The sequence below is a fragment of the Anolis carolinensis genome, unplaced genomic scaffold (genome assembly GCF_035594765.1).
Source record: "Anolis carolinensis isolate JA03-04 unplaced genomic scaffold, rAnoCar3.1.pri scaffold_11, whole genome shotgun sequence".
Classification (NCBI taxonomy): Eukaryota; Metazoa; Chordata; class Lepidosauria; order Squamata; family Dactyloidae; genus Anolis; species Anolis carolinensis.
This window is the reverse complement of record NW_026943822.1, coordinates 12547530-12571401: the sequence shown is the minus strand read 5'-3', so window position 1 is coordinate 12571401 and position 23872 is coordinate 12547530. Positions and strand designations below refer to the sequence as shown.

At 39.7% G+C, this 23872-nt stretch overlaps 1 protein-coding gene across 2 annotated transcripts in view; it reads left to right on the top strand.

The window, feature by feature from the left end:
* adamts17 (ADAM metallopeptidase with thrombospondin type 1 motif 17) overlaps positions 1-23872 on the top strand; it is a 197663-nt gene that overhangs the window by 44235 nt on the left and 129556 nt on the right. For both annotated transcript variants that reach the window (XM_062963439.1, XM_062963438.1), the window contains exons 5-7: positions 4330-4413; positions 4650-4807; positions 9379-9422. In XM_062963439.1, the coding sequence (XP_062819509.1) occupies positions 4330-4413; positions 4650-4807; positions 9379-9422 (286 nt within the window). The remainder of the gene's footprint in view (positions 1-4329; positions 4414-4649; positions 4808-9378; positions 9423-23872) is intronic.

Sequence of the window (23872 nt, the reverse complement as noted above, 5' to 3'; positions counted from 1 at the left end):
AAAGTGATTATTTAGGTTGACCAAACAGCAGACTGCAGGGTGGAAATTTCTTTTGCTTCACTTTTTTTTCCTGTCTTGGATAGACTTGGAAAGACAGAGGAGGTGAAAACCACTCTTAAATTGTAGGTCAGTTTTCTCATTAAGCATATTTGATCGGTTAAAGATCACTGATTTTTTATATATCTGGGTATACTAATTGTTAGTTGGGGTCTAGTATTCCAGAGCTATGGTTATTAGTTGCTATTCTTGGAAAGCCAGAGCTTTCCATTGCATTGCCCAATAACAAGGAGAAAGTTTGGAATAGAAATTGCTAGAACTACAGTCAGCTTTCAACATCTGCTGGGTTTGGAGGCTTAAGCGTCTCCCTGAAAGTGAAATACAGTAGAGTCTCACTCATCCAACATAAACAGGCCGGCAGAACGTTGGATAAGCGAATATGTTGGATAATAAGGAGAGATTAAGGAGAAGCCTATTAAACATCAAATTAGGTTATGATTTTACAAATTAAGCACCAAAACATCATGTTATACAACAAATTTGACAGAAAAAGTAGTTCAATAGGCAGTAACGCTACATAGTAATTAGTGTATTTATGAATTTAGCACCAAAATATCACAATGTATTGAAAACATTGACTACAAAAATGCGTTGGATAATCCAGAACATTGGATAAGCGAATGTTGGATAAGTGAGACTCTACTGTACTGTTAATTACCTGAGAAAATATCTCTGTAGGAATCTCTCGGCCTTCCAGCATGACACTTGGTAAACATCTGCTTAAAGTTGATCACAGAATTACATTCCTGATGATGGCTGTCCAGCCTCTATTTGAAAACCTCCAGAGAAGGAGAGTTGGTCGCCCTGCGAGGCAGTATGTTTCCACTGCAGAACAGCTCTGCGGTCAGGAAGTTCTTTCTAATGTTTAGGTAGAATCTCTTTTCCTGCAATTTGAATCCATTGATTCAAAGTCTGTGTGACTGAGGGAAGCTGATCACGTAAAACTGGAATCCAAGACCACTTGTCAGGACAGGGCTAGCGCTGATGCGTTTGAAAAACTCAGAAACACAGCTCACCGGACGGTAAGCAAACACCTCCTCCCCTGCAGAGGAAAACACTTCACTCCCATAGGAATGCTTGTTTTCCATCCATGTGACTCTGCCCTGCTTTGGTCTAGCACCGATGCTAAAAGTTCATGGTAATACCCATTGACACATTCCAGTTGACTAGGTTAGAAAAAGATATTTCTGAGATTGTTGTTATTATTATTATTATTATTATTATTATTATTATTATTATTATTATTATTACTACTACTACTACTACTACTTCCCTGAGGAAGTGCAGGAGCAATTACTCTATCTACTTCTTTGTACGGAAAGCAGAATAAGGGAGATGCAGCTATTCAAGTTGGATGTATCAGAAAGAAAGCTGTTGTATCTACTGTGAGGAGCACATATTTGATTTTCCAACTATTTGTCAGTCTCTTACAAACTTCAGATTCCTGTCTTTCTTGCTGGCTATGTTCCAGTAGCAAACGCTTCTTTCTGTCTTCTGTACCAGTGGCTGATAGCTGTTGCCTAAGGGAAAACACCAGAGCTCCTTCAATTCAAGCATCTTTTACGTCTCACTAACTATGAAAGGAGCATCTCTGTTCTTGTGAAACAGAGCGTTCATTTTGCAACACAAAACCAGCCACCAAGCAGCTATGCTAATGGAAAAGAACCTTATCATTATCCACTAGCGATCAATGACATTACAGAGAAAACCAAGCTGCTATTGACAGCCAATTTTTGCAATCCCTAGTTATCTTGGTTGCTCGAGAAAGACTTAATCCCACGTGTGCGGGAGAAGCGTAAACTTGGGAAAATAATTTCTCCCTTCCGCCTGCCCATTTTCCTTTGGATGACTGATAAAGCCAGTTTCGAATCACCTGAACACACAAGGGATGAGAAATATCATCCTGTCCTGAATTAAATATATGTAAGAAATATGAAGTATCTGTGCTGGAATGTGTAGGCTGGGGATAGCCATAGCCACATAAACTGGTTTCCTGCAGCGTGTTTGTGCTTCCGAAAGTAAGATTTGTGCCATTCTGTCCTTGCTCATATTTCTACTCTGTTACAAAGCACAGGAATAACATAAGGAAATTGCTTTTCCATTCTATTTCCTGTAGTCCAAATTACGCCGTTATGTTGCTTTTCTTTCTGATGGCAGTGATGTTCTCCGTTGTTTCTGACCCGGATAAGTCAAAATATTTCAAATGATCTTCGTGGCTTTCAAAACGGTACTTTGACCTCCGTGTTCTCTTTTGATTATAGCTTCTAACCATTCATTTTCCCCCAGAAGATGGATATTTTCCTTTAACGGCTTTGGAAATGTCTTTAAAATCAAAACAAAACAAGAACCCCGCCCTGCCTGTTTTATTTTAAACCTTGGGATGCTTTTCAAAATATCTATGTGTGCACATAGGCCAAGAATATATAATTTTCTCTAATTTCAAAGGACAATTCATGATCATATTTTCTGAAAGCAACGTCTTTTCCAAAGTTACCAGTTGAAACTTACATAAATTCATTTGTGCAACATGGAAGAGCTTGCTTGTTTTATTGCATGAGGCCTGCAGATCCTCCAACTGGTAGGAACATTCCCAAGGTGTATCTACACCAGTGGTTCCCAACCTGTGCTCTGTGGACCACCAGTGGTCTGCAAGAACTAAAATATGATCCGCGGCCTCACCGTTGCAACGAGAGTGAAAGATCTTGCGAAACCCGCTTATAGTGCCAAGGCTTATTGGATATGGTTTTCTATGGGCAAGCAGATGGTGACTCTAGATAGCATATGTTCTGTATCAGAAACTAGAGAAAATGTGGTCTATCCAATGCAGTTTTCTGATTTAGCACCCAAATAACCAAACTGAATCTAAAGTTGACCAAAAACTGATTTGTAGCCCTTTTGGGACTAATATTGGAGAGTGGTCCCTGGTCAAAAAAAGCGCTTGCTGTTAGCCCCAGCTTCTGTCAACCTAGAAGTTCCAAAACATGCCAATGTGAGTAGATCAATAGGTACCGCTCCGGTGGGAAGGTAATGGCGCTCCATGCAATCATGCTGGCCACATGACCTTGGAGGTGTCTATGGACAATGCCGGCTCTTTGGCTTAGAAATGGAGATGAGCACCAACCCCCAGAGTCGGACATGACTGGACTTAATGTCAGGGGAAACCTTTACCTTTACCTAAGGTGTTAAAAACCATTCAAGCACCATATAGCACCAGTGGATTCTTTTGGTGGCTTTAGGGACGCCATACCTTCATTTATTCTACAAATACAGTAGAGTCTTGCTTATCCAACATAAACGGGCCGGCAGAACATTGGATAAGCGAATATGTTGGATAATAAGGAGAGATTAAGGAAAAGCCTGTTAAACATCAAATTCAGTTATGATTTTACAAATTAAGCACCAAAACATCATGTTATACAACAAATTTGACAGAAAAAGTAGTTCAATACACAGTAATGCCATGTAGTAATTACTGTATTTATGAATTTAGCACCAAAATATCACGATGTATTGAAAACATTGACTACAAAAATGCGTTGGATAATCCAGAACGTTGGATAAGTGAGACTACTGTACTTATGGATTCCATTAGAATACTAATCTAATTGATAAGATTGCTACAATCGTTTCTGCAATAATGTCCATTAAACTCTGTCTATTTGAGGATTAGTGAGATGTAGTGAGTTTTATTAACAGTATGACATTTTTTATCGTGTCAGAAGCAACTTGAGAACATACTGAGAGTCACTTCTGATGTGAGATAATTGGCTGTCTACAGAGACATTACCCAGGGGATGCCTGGATGTGATAGCTGGGCAGTTTCTCTTATATCCCCACAAGCTAGAGCTAACAGAGGGGAGCTCACCCCACCTCGTGGATTCAAACCGACAACCCCCATGTCAGCAACCCAACTTTCAGGTCAGCAGTTCAGCTGGCACAAGTGTTTTTTTTTAAAAAAAATAAAGTTTTATTAAAATTTCAAATATATATATACAGTGAAAGTGTGGGAACAATGTGATAATAGGAAAGGTAGGTGAAGAGGAGAAGAAAGAAAAAGGAGCAGCTGGCACAAGTGTTTAACCCATTGTGACACCGCAGCTCCTTAGGATGACATTTGTTGTAGCTTGAGCCAAACCTTGTTGCTTGGTCTATTTAGGCTTAGTTCCACCCTATTTGAAGCCATCTCTGGTTTTAGTTTTGTTTAAAAAAGAGAGAACGTCATTTCATGGCATGATATTCTGAGCTTATGTGTTCATTTCTGCCTTTGTCCAGGTCTACAACATGTTCCAACATCAGAGCCTTGGAGTTAAAGTCAATATCCGAGTGACTAAACTTGTCCTACTTCGAAGACGTCCTGTAAGTTGCTACAAGCTTTGGCTCGGCTCTTCTGGTGGGGTTTTCTTTTGTTGAAAACTACTGTTGGTGTAAATACTTAGATACCAATAAAGGGATAGGTGGATTAAATAAAGTGGGTGTGGGGAAGCATGTTGGTTGGACGCAAAAGATCCTCAGTTTTTCCTCGATGGATGGTCCTCATTCAACCGGATAGACTCCACTCCTGTCTCTCTTCAATTCTTATTTGTTTCCTGAAGGCCAAGCTATCCATTGGGCACCATGGGGAGAGATCTCTGGAGAGCTTCTGCCACTGGCAAAACGAAGAGTTTGGCGGGGCAAAGTACCTGGGAAATAATCAGGTTCCTGGAGCACGAGATGATACCCCTCCGGTAGATGCTGCCGTCTTCGTTACCAGGTAATAGTCATGTTCAGATGGATTCTCTGTTGGTTCATTTACCCTTTTGTTTCTTTAAGTCGAAGGTATAGATGCTGGAGGGATAGGATCTTGCAGAGTGGCCTTGGGCAAGACGCCATCAAGTGTCCACACTTCACATTGAAGAGGTCCTTGAAGCCACATGTGTTGCTGCTGTTGTTGCTATTATGTTTATTTATATCCTGCTTTTTCTCTCCTTAAGGAGACTCAAGGCAGCTAACATTAAAAATGTCAGAGTAATTTGCAGCGCAGCAGTAGTTGGATGGAGTCAGTGGAATGGAGAACGAAGAGACATCAGAGACGATTGTAAAACTATATAATAGTTAAAACTATAGGTAAAACTATAAAATAATAATAATAATAAGTATTATTATTATTTTATTATGACACAGCAAACAAGATAGATATGCTGGATTTCATATCATAAAATCACAAGTCGAATACTTCCCAAGTGTCTAGGACTGTGTGATGTATTTTCTGATGATGCGTGCAGATCCCAGTAGGGTGGCCTTTTGCAGTCGGCAGATCGTGATTTTGTCAATGTCTATTGTTTCCAAATGCCGGCTGAGATCTTTATTATTATTATTTTGTCTTTATTACCTACCTCTTCTTAAGGCTCAAGGCATGGTGGTGGTCCAGGTGACTGTAACACACAAAACCATTTGGGTAGAATTGCTGATGACACATGGCAAAAATATAGATGTATCAAATTGTGCCATGGATAAAGGACTAACCTCTTGTTCTAATGACATCCCTTGACCTCCCCATTGCCAATCCGTGATGCATTTTCAGAAGAGCAGAGCATTGTGCCCAACCCATGCATCCTGCCCACTTAGCCTTGGCAGATTAAGCGCCAGATGTGATGCTTAAAGCGGTTGGATCTGGTCCCTCGAGGAAAGCCATCAGGACTCGCTCCAAATTAGATGGATAGAGAGAGGTTTATGGCAGTAATAATAGATGAGGACGTCCCGCGGCCTCTGGTTTGGATAATGGACTCGAAGATTAGGTCGTTGTTGTGAGAGAATTGGGCATGGCACCAATGCCGAGCTTTAGCAAAACCACACCCCAGCCTGCAAAATAAGCTGGCAGTGCATTTCCACGGCCCTTCCCTTCCGACATTTCCCCCTTTCCCCCTCTGTCCTGTTTGAACTCTCCTCTGCATAGGAAAGGACAGTGCGTTGGTTGGAAGACCTCCCAGCTTGGCTTTATTGATTCCTGTGGCACCGGCCCAGCATTTTTAGCGTGCATGTTTGCTGTGTATGTGTGGAGGTTTCTTTTTCCCCTCTCAAGCACTGGCTTGCAAAGTACAAGTGTGTCCCTGGATGCTCCCTGAAACTGTACACATGGAGCAGACGCAAAGGATGTGGAACCAGCAGCGTCTCCAGCTTGGGATGACTAAGCCAAGAGAAAACAGAAGCTGGGTTTTCAACAGCCACAGGGCTGTTACTTTATTCTGGTATATCATCTTCTAGCTAGAAGTGTGCTATTCCAGGTCACCCCTTTAAAAAGTACTTTTTCTAAGCTTTCTCATGGCATGCTTTGTTTGCAAAGTCCATTGCTTATGTTTATATGAGCAATAATAATAATAATAATAATAATAATAATAATAATAATAATAATAATAATGATAATGATAATAACAACAACAACTTTATTTTTATACCCCTCCTCTATCTCCCCAAAGGGGACTCAGGGCGGCTTACATGGGGCCAAGCCCGAATAAAAACAATAGCAATATAAAACACAACAATAGACAAAAAACATGCACAATTATAAAAATTTAAGACTTATATTATGGGTTAGTCTACATTGTAGAATTAATATGGTTTGGCACTACTTTAACCGCCATAGCTCATTGCTATGGAATCCCGGAAATTCTAGCATAGTGAGTCCCCAGCTCTCTTTGGCAGGGAAGGCTTTTTAAACTACAACTCTTAGGATTCCATAACAATGAGTCATGTCAGTCAAATTGGTATTAAACTGCATTAATTTCACAGTGTGGACACATCCAAGGCTGGCAGTGACACAATGGCAAGTAGCACATCTGGAAGTTGCAAGGTGATTTGAAAAGATACATCATTCCTAATTGTGTAACTAAGAACTTACAGCTTCAAAACATCTAACAACAAACAAAAAATAAAATTACAAGGATTAGCAACTTTAAAGAGACACAACAAATAATAATAATAATAATATAATTATAATTATTATAATTATTATAATTATTATAATTAAATAATAATAATAATAATAATAATAATAATAATAATAATAACTTTATTTTTATACCCCTCCTCTATCTCCCCAAAGGGGACTCAGGGCGGCTTACATGGGGCCAAGCCCGAATAAAAACAATAGCAGTATAAAACACAACAATAGACAAAAAACATGCACAATTATAAAAATTTAAACATTAGCCAATAAAAACAAATGACAAGAACTAATAAAAACATGGATTAAAACAGAGGGGTTGTAAAAGTAGACTGGGTAAGGTGCACCATATAAATATTGTAAACACGAGGTGACTGATAAAGTGCTGCAAATTCTATCCCAGAGTAAGAGCAAGGCAAGGAGAACTCTGCACACTTCCTAATGTTGTGCAGCTGCAACTTCTGTTGTTGTTGTTGATATTATTAATTTATTATCTGCCTCTCCTTGTGGCTTCTTGCAGCTCAAAGTGGGATGCCACATAGTCAAAACAGCGAGGTAAAACAAAACACTATTAAAATAATATTCTGCAGCATTGGTGAGGAATGCTGGGATGCTTAGGAATGTGTGGTTTCCAATCCTAGGGCCCTATCACGCTGCACTGCTATAGCGCTATTGTTATATTTAAACTACAGATTATGGGATCTGTAGTTTGCAGAAACTGACAGTTAGAATTCTTTGCTCTTGGGTCTGATGTAACTAATGACAAACGCAGGGAATGCTGTCAACCTGCAGACTAGGACGCGGAACAATGGCTTCAAACTACAGGAAAGGAGATTCCACCTGAACATCAGGAAGAACTTCCTCACTGTGAGAACTGTTCACCAGTGGAACTCTCTCCCCTGGACTGTGGTGGAGGCTCCTTCTTTGGAGGCTTTTAAACAGAGGCTGGATGGCCATCTGTCGGGGGTGCTTTGAATGCGATTTCCTGCTTCTTGGCAGGGGGTTAGACTGGATGGCCCATGAGGTCTCTTCCAACTCTACTATTCTATGATTCTATGAACCAAAGTGGAATAATAGTAGAATAATACTGCTAACTCACAGCATTGATCTTTTTCAGAGCTTAACTATAAAGATAAAAAGGTGGATTTAAAGATGTTGAAAACGTTCCATGCCAAAGCCTTAAAATATGACTATAATTTTTAACAAATACCTTTTGTGTTATGAAGCATACAATTAAAATTAAAACTACACTATTGGGACAAAATTGTGACGTGCAAGTGATTCTTTCCTTCTCTCCTCGCGTTGCAAAATCGCAGGAAGCCATAGCTTCTTCTCACAGGATAGCTCTGAAAGTGGGTTTAAATCAGGCAGACTCTTCTAAGCACCTGCCCCCGAACGAAAGGAATCCGGGGCCACTTCATCATGTCCGCGTGCCTGAAACGCAAGCCCTTCCACAGCGCAGCCGATGACATTCCGCTCTCGGCCCAGCTGGCATGAGCACCCTTGCAGGAGTTCCCAGAGCCAGCTTGACAGAAGTGTATTTAAGGATTTATTATGTTATATAAACCGGTAAACCAAACAGATGCTTTTATTGCGAACTCTGAGTAAGTGGCGGGAGGCCACGGTTGGAACAGCCTCTTCCCCGAAGGGCTCGCTAGCTTAGCAAGTCAAACACTGCCTTTCTGCCTCCTTTCGCTCGGGAGGGACCCCAGAAATGGCAAGCGGGCTGCTGGCTCCGGGCCATCCCCGATCCTTCATTTCCATTGAAGAAGAACTGGAAAAGGATATAATAGGAAGACCAGGAAGACACAAGAAAGAAGATACAGCCAAAAGACTTAAAATTAAAATGGTTAGAATCCTCAGTATTTTATGAAATGTGTGTTAAACAAAAAGAGATGAAGACTTGGTGGGAACATTAATAGCTTTGTAACAGAACTCCCCGTACATTCCCCAACAACCCTCTTTGTTTTCTCCTTGTGGTGTATTAGACATTTGTAAAGATGGAAATAACCAATAACTAATATATTATCCCCATTTTTTCCTTTTCCTTCCCTTGTCCCCACCTCTAGTAACTCTCCTAGTGACTCTTCTTCTTTCTAAGCTATTTTCCCAATGGAGAGGGTGAGCATTTTGACTGTCGTTTCCACAGGGCTTAGCTCTGGACCTCCTCAGGTCTCAGATTGGCAGCACGCATGTCTCCATTGATGGTGTCCATCCATCTTTTCTTTGACCTTTGTCCACATGGTTGTTGTCCTGCAATCTCCAAATGCAGTGCTGTAGTATCCATCCATCCATCCATCCATCCATCCATCCATCCATCCATCCATCCATCCATCTATCCATCTGTCTTCAAGTGTTGACATGGTGCTTTCCCTAACTGTTATACTTACTTATTTTTCTAGGACAGATTTTTGCGTCCATAAAGATGAGCCCTGTGACACCGTGGGTAAGTAAACTTTGAGATTGTATTCTTTCTTTCATGAGAAGCTTTTTTGACCAGCTTTTTAGCTGCCACAAATTCTAATCCAAGTGCATATAAAATGTTGTATAGTACACTTGAATGTTCAGGTGTATCCTCTTAACATTTTCTGTGCAGCTGGATAAACCCCAGGCAGTTAACTCTTTTGTGCCTTTTCTGCATTTGTTAACATCAGCATGGATGTGGAAGGTGGAAAAGTGTATAGGAAGCTGGGATTGTGTATTCTGCTATTCACAATGTCATTACCATGCATAGTCTGCCTTTATGTTGTTGAGGGATTGTCACTTAGAAATAGGTACCCAGCGATGTCCAGGTTAGGGGATTTGAAATGATAAATATTAGAAATAATCATTGCTTGTTTTTGGATTTTATGGATGGTCCCAGTAGAAAACGAATAAGATTGTAGGTAAACTATAACTCCCATCATCATCTGCAATTGCCCCCAAACTGCACCAGTAGTTAAAGTTGGTCTTGATGGATATATATGCTAGATATATTTGGTCCAGGTCCATCGACAGTGGGGTTCACAGTACTCTCTGGATGGGGGTGAACTACAATTCCCACCATCCCAGGTCAATCTCCTCCAAACCCCACCAGTGGTTAAAATTGGTTATGATGGATACATGTGCCAGGTTGGTCCAGATCCAATGTTGATTGGGTTCAGAGTGCTCTTTGATTATGGGTGAACTACAACTCCCGCCCTTCTAGGTCAGTCTCCTCCAAACCCCACCAGTAGTTAAAGTTGATCAGGATTGATATATGTGCCAAGTTTGGTCCAATCCAACGTTGGTTGGGTTCAGAATGCTTTTTGATTATGGGTGAACTACAGCTCCCATCATCAAGGGCCAATCCTCCCCAAACACCACCAGTATTCTAAAGTTGGTTATCAAGGATATATGTGCCAAGTTTGGTCCAGATCCATTATCAGTGGGGTTCAAAGTGGTCTTTGGATTTGGGAGCCGCTTTGGAAAATACATACATATATACATGCACTAGCTTTGCCCGGTCACACATTGCTGTGGCTTATGCTTTCAGAGTGTTGCTCTTTATTTACTGTCCTGATTTTAGAGATTATATTGTTCTGTATTATTATACCACAGTAATTATTACATATTATATTTATAATCTTATATTATCTTCTTAGAACTGGATTATATGAGGCCCCTTCTACACAGCTGTATAAAATGCACACTGAAGTGGATTATATGGCAGTGTGGAGTCAAGATAATGCAATTCAAAGCAGATAATATAAGATTATGAATGGGTTATATAGCTGTGTGGAAGGGCCTTGAGTCTACACTGCCATATACTGTAATCCAGTTAAAATCTGATAATATGTATTTTATAGGCAGTGTGGAAAAGGCCTAAGTGAGGCCTAACGCTGCCTGTCTCCTGGGCTGAGTGGGTTGCTAGGAGACCAAGTGGGCGGAGCTTAGCCTTCTAACTGGCAGCAATTGGATAAAAACAATTATTCATCTCCTTCTAATTAGGACTATTTTTCTTTTCTTTTTGTTGTATGAACGTAGAGGCATGGATGAGGGGTTGTGCTGCCAAGTTTAGTGTTTCTGGGATGTGTAGTTTTGTTGTTTTGTCCTAGGCTGAAATTTCATTATCCTTTTATATATATAAATGCATAGATATTTTGACTTTTATTGGATAGACTATACATAAGAAATGAATGGTCTAAAACTGAAGCTTATATGGAGCAAAACAGATTACTTTTGAGTTGAAAATTGTTGTTAAACTCCTAAAGTCAACCTATCACCAATTGTTCCATAAATTGCAAGCCATTACAGTGGGCAACATAGGAAAGTGTTATGTTGATGTTTTGCTCCTCCCCAAATCCCTGAAAACAAACTTGCAGACAGGCAATTTTGTGTGTATAAACCCAAATTCCATTGAAAACGATCTCAGAACGATGTGCTTCAATAGCTGATCTCGGAGCCCATTCTCCATTGCCAAGCACGAAGGGAATGTGTACAAATATATAAATACATTGTGAAAGAAAGAAAGAAAAAGAATTCTGCATATTTTAGACAATGTGCATACATTGACAGTGTAAGAAGAGAATGTCAAGCATTCTGTGAGCGTTATGCGTATCATTCAAGTAGTGCCGGAGAACGTGATTCAATCCCCTCCCCCACTTACAAACAAAATAATCCAGAAATCTGCAGTTTCTTCAGATAGTGATACATTGGTTTGCATCAATTCTTAAAGACTTGAAAACAGTAGAGCAGCAGAAGATTGGTAACCACTAGCCATTACTTCTTACTGCTTTTTTAAAAATCGTGCCAGAAGCGACTTGAGAACATACTGCAAGTTGCTTCTGGTGTGAGAGAATTGGCCATCTACAGAGACGTTGCCCAGGGGATGCCCAGATGTGATAGCTGTGAAGCTTCTCTCATGTCCCCACAAGCTAGAGCTGACAGATGGGAGCTCACCTTGTCTTGCGGATTCGAACCGGCAACCTTCAGATCAGCAATCCAACCCTCAGGTCAGCAGTTCACCTGGCACCCATTGCACCATTGTGGTTCCCTTGCTGAAATTCAGCTAATTCATTTCATCCCACTTCTTATTTTCCAATTAGTATTCTTTCTGATTCTTTGTGAACCGGCAATACTCGGTTTAACTGATATTTCCAGACTCCAATCCCCTGACATTAAGTCTAGTTGTGTCCGACTCTGCGGGTTGGTGCTCATCTCCATTTCAAAGCCCAAGAGCCGGCATTGTCCATAGACACCTCCAAGGTCATGTTGCTGGCATGACTGCTTGGAGCACCATTACCTTCCCGCCGGTGCGGTACCTATTGAACTACTTGCATTTGCATGTTTTCAAAATGCTAGATGTTTGTTTTGTTCTGTATGTATTTTATACTGTTTGATTGTGTTTATATGGGCTTGACCCCATGTTAGCTGCCCCGAGTCCCTGTGTGGAGATGGAGGCAGGGTATAAAAATAAAGTTATTATAATTATTATTTTATTATGACACAGCAAACAAGATAGATATACTGGATTTCATATCACAAAATCACAAGTCGAAAACTTCCCAAGTGTCTAGGACTGTGTGATGTATTTTCGGATGATGCGCGCAGATCCCAGTCGGGTGGCCTTTTGCAGTTGGCAGACTGTGATTTTGTCAATGTCTATTGTTTCCAAATGCCGACTGAGATCTTTTGGCACGGTGCCCAGTGTGCCGATCACCACCGGGACCACCTGCACTGGTTTCTGCCAGAGTCTTTGAAGTTCAATCTTGAGGTCCTGATAGTGGCTGAGTTTTTCCTGTTGTTTTTCGTCAATGCGACTGTTATTATTATTATTATTATTATTGTAGGTTGGCAGAAGTTGGGGCTAACAGTGGGAGCTCACCCTGCTCCCTGGATTCGAACCGCCAACATTTTGGTCAGCAAGTTCAGCAGTTCAGCAGTTTAATCTGCTGCACCATTGGGGGCTCTGCAATGTACAAAAATTACCGTATATACTCGAGTATAAGGCGACCCGAATATAAGCCGAGGCACCCAATTTTACCACAAAAAAAACGGGAAAACATTGACTCCAGTATAAGCCGAGGGTGGTAAATTTCAGCAATAAAAATAGATACCAATAAAATTGCATGAATTGAGGCATCAGTAGGTTAAATGTTTTTGAATATTTACATCAAGTTCAAATTTAAGATAAGACTGTCCAACTCTGATCAAATCATTATTCTCATCTTCTTCAATGTCAATGTGCTTATGTATCCTTTTAATAATAATAGAGTAAAATAATACATATAATAATAATAATAATAATAATAATAATAATACAGGAAAGTAATACATGTAACAATAAATAGAGTAAAATAATAAATGCAATAATAATAATAAGATCAGAGTGAAATAATAAATGTATTACAGTAGAGTCTCACTTATCCAACACTCACTTATCCAATGTTCTGGATTATCCAACGCAATCAATGTTTTCAATACATCGTAATATTTTGGTGCTAAATTCGTAAATACAGTAATTACTACATAACATTACTGCGTATTGAACTACTTTTTCTGTCAAATTTGTTGTTAAACATTATATTTTAGTGCTTGATTTGTAAAATAATAACTTAATTTGATGTGTAATAGGCTTTTCCTTAATCCCTCCTTATTATCCAACATATTCACTTATCCAATGTTCTGCTGGCCAGTTGGATAAGTGAGACTCTACTGTAATTATAATAATAAAAATAGAGTAAAATCAACGTAATAGTAGCAACAATAATAGAGAAAAATAATAAATGTAATAATACCAATAATAATAGAGAAAAATAATAAATGTACCATATATTCTCGAGTATAAGCTGACCCAAATATAAGCCAACCAGGACCCTCACCCGAGTATAAGCCGAGGGGGGCTTTTTCAGTCTTAAAAAAAGGACTGAAAAACTAGGCTTATACTCGAGTATATACAGTACCTATTTATTTAATAATGATAATAATAATAATAATAATAATAATAATAATAATAATAATAATAATAATCTGCCAACTGCAAAAGGCCCCCCTACTGGGATCTGCACGCATCATCCGAAAATACATCACACAGTCCTAGACACTTGGGAAGTGTTTGACTTGTGATTTTGTGATATGAAATCCAGCATGTCTATCTTGTTTGCTGTGTCATACAATAAAATAACAACAACAACAACAACTTTATTATTGTACCCCGCCTCCATCTCCCCAAAGGGACTCAGGGCGGCTAACATGGGGCTAAGCCCAGGCAATTACAATAAAACAAAATAATAATAATAATAAATAATAATAATAATAACAATAACTTTATTTTTATACCCCGCCCCATCTCCCCAATGGGGACTAGGAGCGGCTTACATGGGGACCAAGCCCGAAAACATACAACAATAAAATGATAAAACAATTATACCAACAATAAAACATCAATATTAATAAAACCATCATAATAATCAACATATAGCATAAAATGTTAAAAGCAGAAGAGTAAAACAAGGATCTGGGCCAAAGTGCAAAGTATATCAAATGGGAGAGGTAATATACATACAAGACACTAGTCTATGAGTTTAAGATAAAGAATTATCTTAACCTGTTGGAGGCTATCCATGTTGCTTGGCCAGAATAGAGTATGTCCTTCCTCTCCTATCTCATTGCATTCTTTCAGATGTGGGAGGCTCTCTGCCAGAGCCTATGCTTAACAATATGGGTTTTTCCTTCTGTGTGTCACGCATCCCAATAAGGGTGTGCACGCTTGCCACTGTTTCTGTGCATTCCCTTTCTGAGCGGCACAAACTTAAGATGTTTGCAGCCATCCCGTTTCTGCCCAGACGAAAAATCCTTCTGGGAAGCTCTGCTTGGCTAAAGGAAAACAGCACCAGGCGGCCTGCATTTGTCTTTTGGCAGGTTGTCCTTGCTGGAATGGACTGCTCGAGGGAATGGCATTCAACTGCCAAGGTAGCTTTGAAGGTTACATAATGACTAAAGCGAGCTCAAAAAATCGAGGGGAAATATGTGGGTATGTATTGGTGGGATGAGACTGTGCTGGCCATGCCAAGAATCGGAACAACCACATTTGGGTTGGAAAGCATTTCTTGCTGGCGCTTCGTGGCCTTGCTCAATTGATTACCTGGCCCCGACAGACAGCTGGATTCTTTCTTTCTCTCTCTCTCTCTCTCTCTCAACTAAAAGAAGATTTAAGAGGAAAGACAGCATCACATTCCAGTTTCCATCCACTGTAGCAGCATAACTGTAGAGAGCCTCCCCTCCCTCCAATTACCGAAAGGCAGAAGGGTTTGCTTTCATCCCGTTCAGAAGATGACAGCAACTAGTTAAACAGTCTGGGGGCTGCAGCCGTCAGCCTTGGGCCATATCTCTCGTGTTGTGACTTGAATACCTTCTCCCGTTTCCTGCCGAAATCTCTGTTCCAGCCACGCTGCCTTGGAGTGAGCCAAAGAAGGAGAGTTCAATGTCTAGCTCTTAATATCCTGTGGAAGGCGCAGTTTCTTTGTTGGTTATCTTTTGCCTTTTTTTTTTTTTGAAATAGAGAATTGTCTCCCAGAGTAGCTCACATCAATGAAATGAGAGGTAGGGGATCGGGGGAGGAATGGAAAGAGGAAAAGGTAGGGAAAGGTCTCTTATTACCTTGGCTGACCCATCAGGCTGGAGAGCCTTTTTCCTGTGCCTTTTCGGAGATGCATGAACCGAGCCTTCCGCTTGTCATGAAGGAGTACATTGAGCTCCTTTTCGCAGCTTCTTATTTTAATAATAATAATAATAATAATAATAATAATAATAATAATAATAATAATAATAATAGTGGCTCTGGCTCACGAATGGGACCCTGAAGAAGGAGACAGAAGGCCTGATCCTTGCAGCCCAGGAGCAAGACATCAGGACAAAGGCAATCAAGGCCAAGATCAAAAAATCAGCTGATGGCCCAAAGTGCAGACTGTGCAAGAAAACTGACGAAACCATTGATCATCTCCTCAGCTGCTGTAAGAAAATCGCACAGACAGACTACAAACAGAGGCACAACTATGTGGCCTAAATGATTCATTGGAACTTATGCCTCAAGTACCACCTCCCTGCAGTAAAGAACTGATGGGATCACAAACCTGCAAAAGTATTGGAAAATGAACACGCAAAGATACTGTGGGACTTCCGAATCCAGACTGACAAAGTTCTGGAACACAACACACCTGACATCGCAGTTGTGGAAAAGAAAAAGGTTTGGATCATTGATGTTGCCATCCCAGGTGACAGTCGCATTGACGAAAAACAACAGGAAAAACTCATCTGCTCTCAGGACCTCAAGATTGAACTTCAAAGACTGGCAGAAACCAGTGCAGGTGGTCCCGGTGGTGATGGGCACACTGGGTGCCGTGCCAAAAGATCTCAGCCGGCATTTGGAAACAATAGACCTTGACAAAATTACGATCTGCCAACTGCAAAAGGCCACCCTGCTGGGATCTGCACGCATCATCCGAAAATACATCACACAGTCCTAGACACTTGGGAAGTGTTCGACTTGTGATTTTGTGATACGAAATCCAGCATGTCTATCTTGTTTGCTGTGTCATACTGTGTCGTTGTGTCAATAATAATAATAATAATAATAATAATAATAATAATAATAATAATAGTTTTTTCTTGCCTACCTTTCCTCATGGCTTGAGGCATTACCAAAATATAAACAAACACAATCATTTTAAAACATTCCATTAAAATACATATATTAAAATGTATTTCCATAAAATACATATTAAAATACACAAAACAAAAATTAGGCATACAGTATAGTTTGAAATTCATCATAATAAGATGTCTTGGAGATGGGATCCAAATCTAAACACAAAGCTCATTTATGTTTATATGTTTGGTTATTTTAAATGGTTATGCTGATGCTTTTATGTTAAGGCCCTTTGGGTTCCCTCCGGAGAAGATAAAGTGGAGTATAAATAAATATACAGTAGAGTCTCACTTATCCAAGCCTTACTTATCCAAGCCTCTGGATAATCCAAGCCAATTTTGTAGTCAATGTTTTCAATATATTGTGATATTTTGGTGCTAAATTCATAAATACAGTAATTACAACATAATATTACTGTGTATTGAACTACTTTTTCTCTCAAATTTGTTCTATAACATGATGTTTTGGTGCTTAATTTGTAAAATCATGCCCTAATTTGATGTTTAATAGGCTTTTCCTTAATCCCTCCTTATTATCCAAGATATTCACTTATCCAAGCTTCTACTGGCCCATTTAGCTTGGATAAGCGAGACTCTACTGTAATAATAATTTATATTTCAAATATCCCTTATACATATATCCTGATGGTGCTATGGAAAATACATGTTTAATAATTATGGGCATGAAACCAAGTTTGTGTACATGGAACCATCAGAAAGCAAAGATATCACTGTCTCAGCCATCCATGTGGATGGTTTTAGATCTTGGAGGATTTGGATCCTGAAATTCCAAATAAAGGATACTTGTATGGCTTATATCATTTTGGTCTCTTGGACAACAGGCAAGCCAGGTTTATATGTGACATTACGCAAATGATGGACCGAAAAGTTAAGGCACCAGCATCCAGATATGGCCTGTACTATGCTTGAACAGAAAGCAGCCACATTCCCACTCCACCATAATGTAAAGCAAACCTTATAGAAAGCAAAGAATCCATACATGTATTTAGTTGAATTGGTTCAAGGCAGAAACCTAACTGATGTCCAGTTAAGCACCCCGAGCCAAACAAATGTCAGCAAAGACTGTTGGACTCCTTCCCTGCTACTGTGTGTGTGAGGCATGAAATCTGTTTGGAGGCAGATGTGGACAGAACAGCTTAAGCGTGTTAGAGCTGTAGGCGGGATGTTCCACGGAGAGGATTTCATCTCCTGCAGTTTATTGCTTTTGGATGCGAACAGAGCTTTAAAAGAGAGCTCCAGTGAGGACTGAAGTACTGTGTTGGGAAAATCTAGCAGAATTAAAAGATTGCTCACAGAGCCCAAAGTTCAGTAAACTCCTCTTGGAGACCTTTAGTCTGAAGAGGATTGGCTGGGCCAAGATTTAAATCCCCCCACCTTTCGTATTGTTAACGATTAAAAGCTTGATTTCTAACAACAGAAGAAAAGAAATACAGTAGAGTCTCACTTATCCAAGCTAAACGGGCTGGCAGAAGCTTGGATAAGCGAATATCTTGGATAATAAGGAGGGATTAAGGAAAATCCTATTAAACATCAAATTAGGTTATGATTTTACAAATTAAGCACCAAAACATCATGTTATACAACAAATTTGACAGAAAAAGTAGTTCAATACGCAGTAATGTTATGTTGTAATTACTGTATTTACGAATTTAGCACCAAAATATCATGATATATTGAAAACATTGACTACAAAAAAAGCTTGGATAATCCAGAAGCTTGGATAAGCGAGGCTTGGATAAGTGAGACTCTACTGTACTGGATGTGGCCAAATCCTGTTCTGGGCAAAATTACGGGATGTGGCCAAAAACTATCCAAATTGGTAGTAGAGCTGTAAATAGGTGTTTGTTTTATTCTCACGTATTCTTTGGTACCTTTTTTTGTACCAGCAGATGGGCAGTGTTGGCTTTGTGCAGCTCTCTTTTCAGCATCATAGAGCTGATCCACTCTGGTGCATCTGCTCCGGAATTCCCCATTCCCATCGCAGGAATGTCCTTATTTCTGCAAGCAGTTTCAAGTGCATAGTTCGAAATAAGAAACACTTGAACAATTCCAAATGTTAAACCTAATATTAGTGTAATAACCTTGCAGAAGAATAAGGGAATTGATGTAACAGCCTTAATAATGTAGCTACCGTGTTTCCCCGAAAAGAAGACAGTGTCTTATATTAATTTTTGCTCCCAAAGATGTTCTAGGTCTTATTTTCAGGGGATGTCTTATTTTTCCATGAAGAAGAATTCATTTTTATTGTTGAACAAAAAAATGAACATTTATTATATACTGTACAGTAGTTGTCATCACAAACCAGCATAACCAGACAAACTGTGAATCCTATCATCTTAGAATATAACATTGTATTTTAGTTGTATTGGTCCCTCCAGGCCATCCTCTCCTCCATCCCAGTGGTCTTTTTTCTTTTTTCTTTTCAGATTCATATATTATTTCAGTTATTATATTCCTTCTGTTTATGTGATTGTTTTAGTCAATTGTTATGTTTTGTTTTTGTTTTTAATTCTTATAGCGTTTTATAGTGTTTTCAGTGTTTTATTGTACAATGTTTTATGCTGATTTTATATTGGAAACCGCCCTGAGTCCCTTATGGGAGAGAGGGCAGTATACAAATAAACTTTTACTTACTTACTTACTTTTACTATCAAGAATTTCTTGTTATTATTTATTATTTATTTACAGCATTTATATTCCGCCCTTCTCACCCCGAAGGGGACTCAGGGTGGATCACATTACACATATAGGCAAACATTCAATGCCTTTTAACATAGAACAAAGACAGACAAACATAGGCTCCGAGCGGGCCTCGAACTCATGACCTCCTGGTCAGAGTGATTCATTGCAGTTGCTCTCCAGCCTGCGCCACAGCCCGAGCTACCATTATTTCCATGTACAACACTCTGGTACGTACATTTACCAACCCTGCATGCTCTGGTGTTCTGTTTGGTGGGCATGCTTCCAAACAAAAACTTTGCTAGGTCTTACTTTCGGGGGAGGCCTTATATTTAGCAATTCAGCAAAACCTCTAATAGGTCTTATTTTCTGGCGATGTCTTATTTTAGGGGAATCAGGGTATGTGCCATAGGCGCTCCAAATATTATGCCGGTGAGAAAGCAATGTTGGGATGCTTGCATTTATTTCTGCACAAAGCAATGGAGCATGAAGGTGTGGAAGGCTCTTCCAGGAATGTCCATCATCTGCAATTTTTTCTTAGTCTGAAAGCTTTAGTTGTCGACTAATAGAAATCAATTTTACTGAACAGAAATGTGTTCGGGTTGCTGTGCTTCTAAGAAGATGACCTGCTTGTGTGTTTTCGAGGTTGATTTGGTCTCAGAGTGTTCCTGCAATAAGGAATGCATATCCAGCCAAGGATTGAACAGGTGTCAAGTGATGGCGACAACTGGAGCAAATGTCTCGGGAGTCACACACATTCAGCATAATTTTTGTGTGTGTGAATGTGTGCCTGGGAGCTGTTTATGCTGCTTTTAATCCAGAGGATTTGTTGGGCATTCCAGCATACCACATTCCATACCTTGGTCTCCAGCAGCCAGTTTGCTATTGCTCACACTAAGACTAATATAAATATTATCCAGGGTGATCATTTTGAAGATTCCAATTTTGCTTTATCTTCTGTCTCTTCATTTGAGTAGATTGCTAGAAAAAGACTGATCTTTCTCAACATTAATCACATTGTTTCATTGCACCCTTTTGTTCTGTGGATGTTCTTGTCTCTTCCTTTTGTCTTCCGGATTGGTTTTGTCTGCTTGGATCTTTCATTTCCACCTTCCTGGGATGAATTAAGACAGTTTGCAATTGGAAACCTGTATTATAATTTTAAAAGGATCCTGATTTAACTTCTATATTATTTTTTCCCAGACTTCTTTGTCTGAGACAAAGTTTCCCATTTCAGTGGTGTTTAGGGACCAGTTTTGTTTTGTTTTGTCTGTTTAGATCTTTCACTTACACCTTTCTGTAATAAATCAGATTTGCAACAGTTTCCAATTAGAAGCATACATTGTAACTGAAATGTAAAACAATTGGAACATTATTGCAGGGATGTAGAAGAGTCTTTAAAAAGGATTCTATGATTCTATGATATACTTGCTGTGCCCGGCCATGCGTTGCTGTGGCGTTGTCTGGTGGTGTTGGTGAGAAATTGTTGAGGTAGTGGTGGTATTGAATGTCTGTTGTATGGTTGTCTTTATGTTTAGTATGCACACTGAAGTGGATTATATGGCAGTGTGGACTCAAGATAATCCAGTGCAAAGCAGATAATATAAGATTCTAAATGGGTTATATTGCTGTGTGGAAGGGCCTTGAGTCTACACTGCCATATAATCCAGTTCAAATCTGATAATCTGTGGAAGAGGCCTAAGTGAGGCCTAACTGTGCCTGTCCCCTGGGCTGAGGAGGTTGCTAGGAGACCAAGTGGGCGGAGCTTAGCCTTCAAACTGGCAGCAATTGGATAAAAACTATTATTCCTCTCCCTGTAATTAGGACTTTATTTTTCTTTTCTTTCTGTTGTATCAACCTAGAGCCGTGAATGATGGGTTGTGTTGTCAAATTTTGAGGTTGGGGGGCCTGTAGTTTTGTTGTTTTGTCCACTGCCCTGATGCCATCACTGTTGTATATATATAGATAGATAGATTCTAATACATAGGGTTTGTCTTAGAGTCACCATCAATCAGAAATTATTCAAAGGTGCCCAACAACAGCAACTGCTGTATTGCTGCCTCACTTCACTATGGACTCAGAATTGTATGAACCTTTGCCTTTAATTACTTTGTTTCATACACAGAGTTATTAAAAATATGCTGTATAAAATTACCTTCAAGCTGTGTGTATGAGACATCAATGGATTTCATGTTTAGGCTTGTCCAAGATATGTCTCTATCTCCAAAATATATCCAAACACAAGGATTCCAAGATCTGGAAAAACCAAATCTGATATTCTAGTCCTAAGCATTTCATATATGGGATATTCATCCTGTACTATGTTAGCCCCCAACAACTACAGTTAAATGTGCAAATGGCATTTGTTAACATTTCCATGAGCTTGAACGAGAGCCATGGCTTGCACGCATCTGTCTGCCTGTTTCTCTTTGGCCACCGGCTTTGAGAGGATTTTATAGGGTTGGCAATTAGGAAAGAGGCATGTGCTAGGAAATAAAACACAAGGCTAATTAGATCTTGGTATGATATGGCACATTATGTATCTTTCAGACATAATTTTTAGGAAATTATGTCTGAAAGATACAGGAGATTACATTCAACCCTTGAAACATCCCCTCTTCTTTGCATCCGTCAGCAGCCTGTAAAGTCAGTATAACCATAACACCAGACTGTTTAACACAACATCCTTTTTATTAAAAAAAAATCATGGAAAAAAGGATCAGACAAGCTGCTTTCAAACTGAAGACAAGTTCACTTATGACACAATACAACTCATTTGTCTCTAAAGCCTATTAAGGTCCTCAAATTGCAGATCCTCAAGATAAGCGAGCTCACGTTGTTCTCCTGCTCATTATTCTGTGGTCACCCACAGGGAGCCAAAATGTAATTGAGAGCCTTTATTTTCACGGTTGGTTCTGTTTTTTAAGTGCCAATTTTTGTCTTTTAAAAGCTGTCACGTGCATGTTCCCTAGCGGGGCTAGAAACCTTTTTATATATAAGAAGGGGGAGTATTCATGAGGTCAAGGCCTTTGCCAGTTGTTTTTTTTCCCAGATCGGATAGGACTTCAGGAGATATGTGGGCACTCTGAGTAAAATAGAAATTAAATCACCTCTCCCACCCCCAAGAAGGGTGGGCGGTTGGGGTTATTGGCAGGCTGGGGTGTCAACTGGCCACTTGAGAACGTGGAGCTGGATGAATCGCTGGCCCTGCGATGCAAGGCGCAAGGCGTCTAAATTGGGAAACATTGCAAAGCCACAGCGCAGAGTTCAGGCCTCCTGAATCATTCCGCTGAGACCATCCAACTTGGCTTCCTCCCAACTAGCACAGAAATTAGGCTGCCTTTTGCCAGTACAGTCTTACAGTGCATGGAGCCTTTCTAAAAATAAAGTAGCATTGCCTCTGAGACGAGCAGGGCTTCTCCATTTTAAATATCTTGACGCTAGAAGGAAGATGGATACATGGCTGTTTGCAATAATAATAATAATAATAATAATAATAATAATTATTATTATTATTATTATTATTATTATTATTATTATTATTATTATTGCATGGAAAGTTCCTTGAAGGAAATTGAAGGAAAAGCTGACAAGGAGAAGACCTGGCTCTGGCTCACGAATGAGACCCTGAAGAAGGAGACAGAAGGCCTGATCCTTGCAGCCCAGGAGCAAGCCATCAGGACAAATGCAATTCAGGCCAAGATCGAAAAATCAGCTGATGACCCAAAATGCAGACTGTGCAAGGAAACCCACGAAACCATTGATCATATCCTCAGCTGCTGTAAGAAAATTGCACAGACAGACTACAAACAGAGGCACAACTATGTGGCCCAAATGATTCATTGGAACTTATGCCTCAAGTACTACCTGCCAGCAGCAAAGAACTGGTGGGATCACAAACCTGCAAAAGTATTGGAAAATGAGCACGCAAAGATACTGTGGGACTTCCGAATCCAGACTGACAAAGTTCTGGAACACAACACAGTTGTGGAAAAGAAAAAGGTTTGGATCATTGATGTTGCCATCCCAGGTGACAGTCGCATTGACGAAAAACAACAGGAAAAACTCAGCCGCTATCAGGACCTCAAGACTGAACTTCAAAGACTCTGGCAGAAACCAGTGCAGGTGGTCCCGGTGGTGATGGGCACACTGGGTGCCGTGCCAAAAGATCTCAGACGGCATCTGGAAACAATAGACATTGACAAAATCATGATCTGCCAACTGCAAAAGGTCACCCTGCTGGGATCTGTGCGCATCATCCGAAAATACATCACACAGTCCTAGACACTTGGGAAGTGTTCGACTTGTGATTTTGTGATATGAAATCCAGCATGTCTATCTTGTTTGCTGTATCATACAATAAAATTATTATTATTATTATTATTATTATTATTATTATTATTATTAATAATAATAATACTCCGCTTTATCTCCCCCAAAAGAGACTCAAGGCGGCTTAACATACATGCATCAGCATAAATGTTTAAAATATACAACTATGCAAATATTAAAACAGTATTAAATATAAAT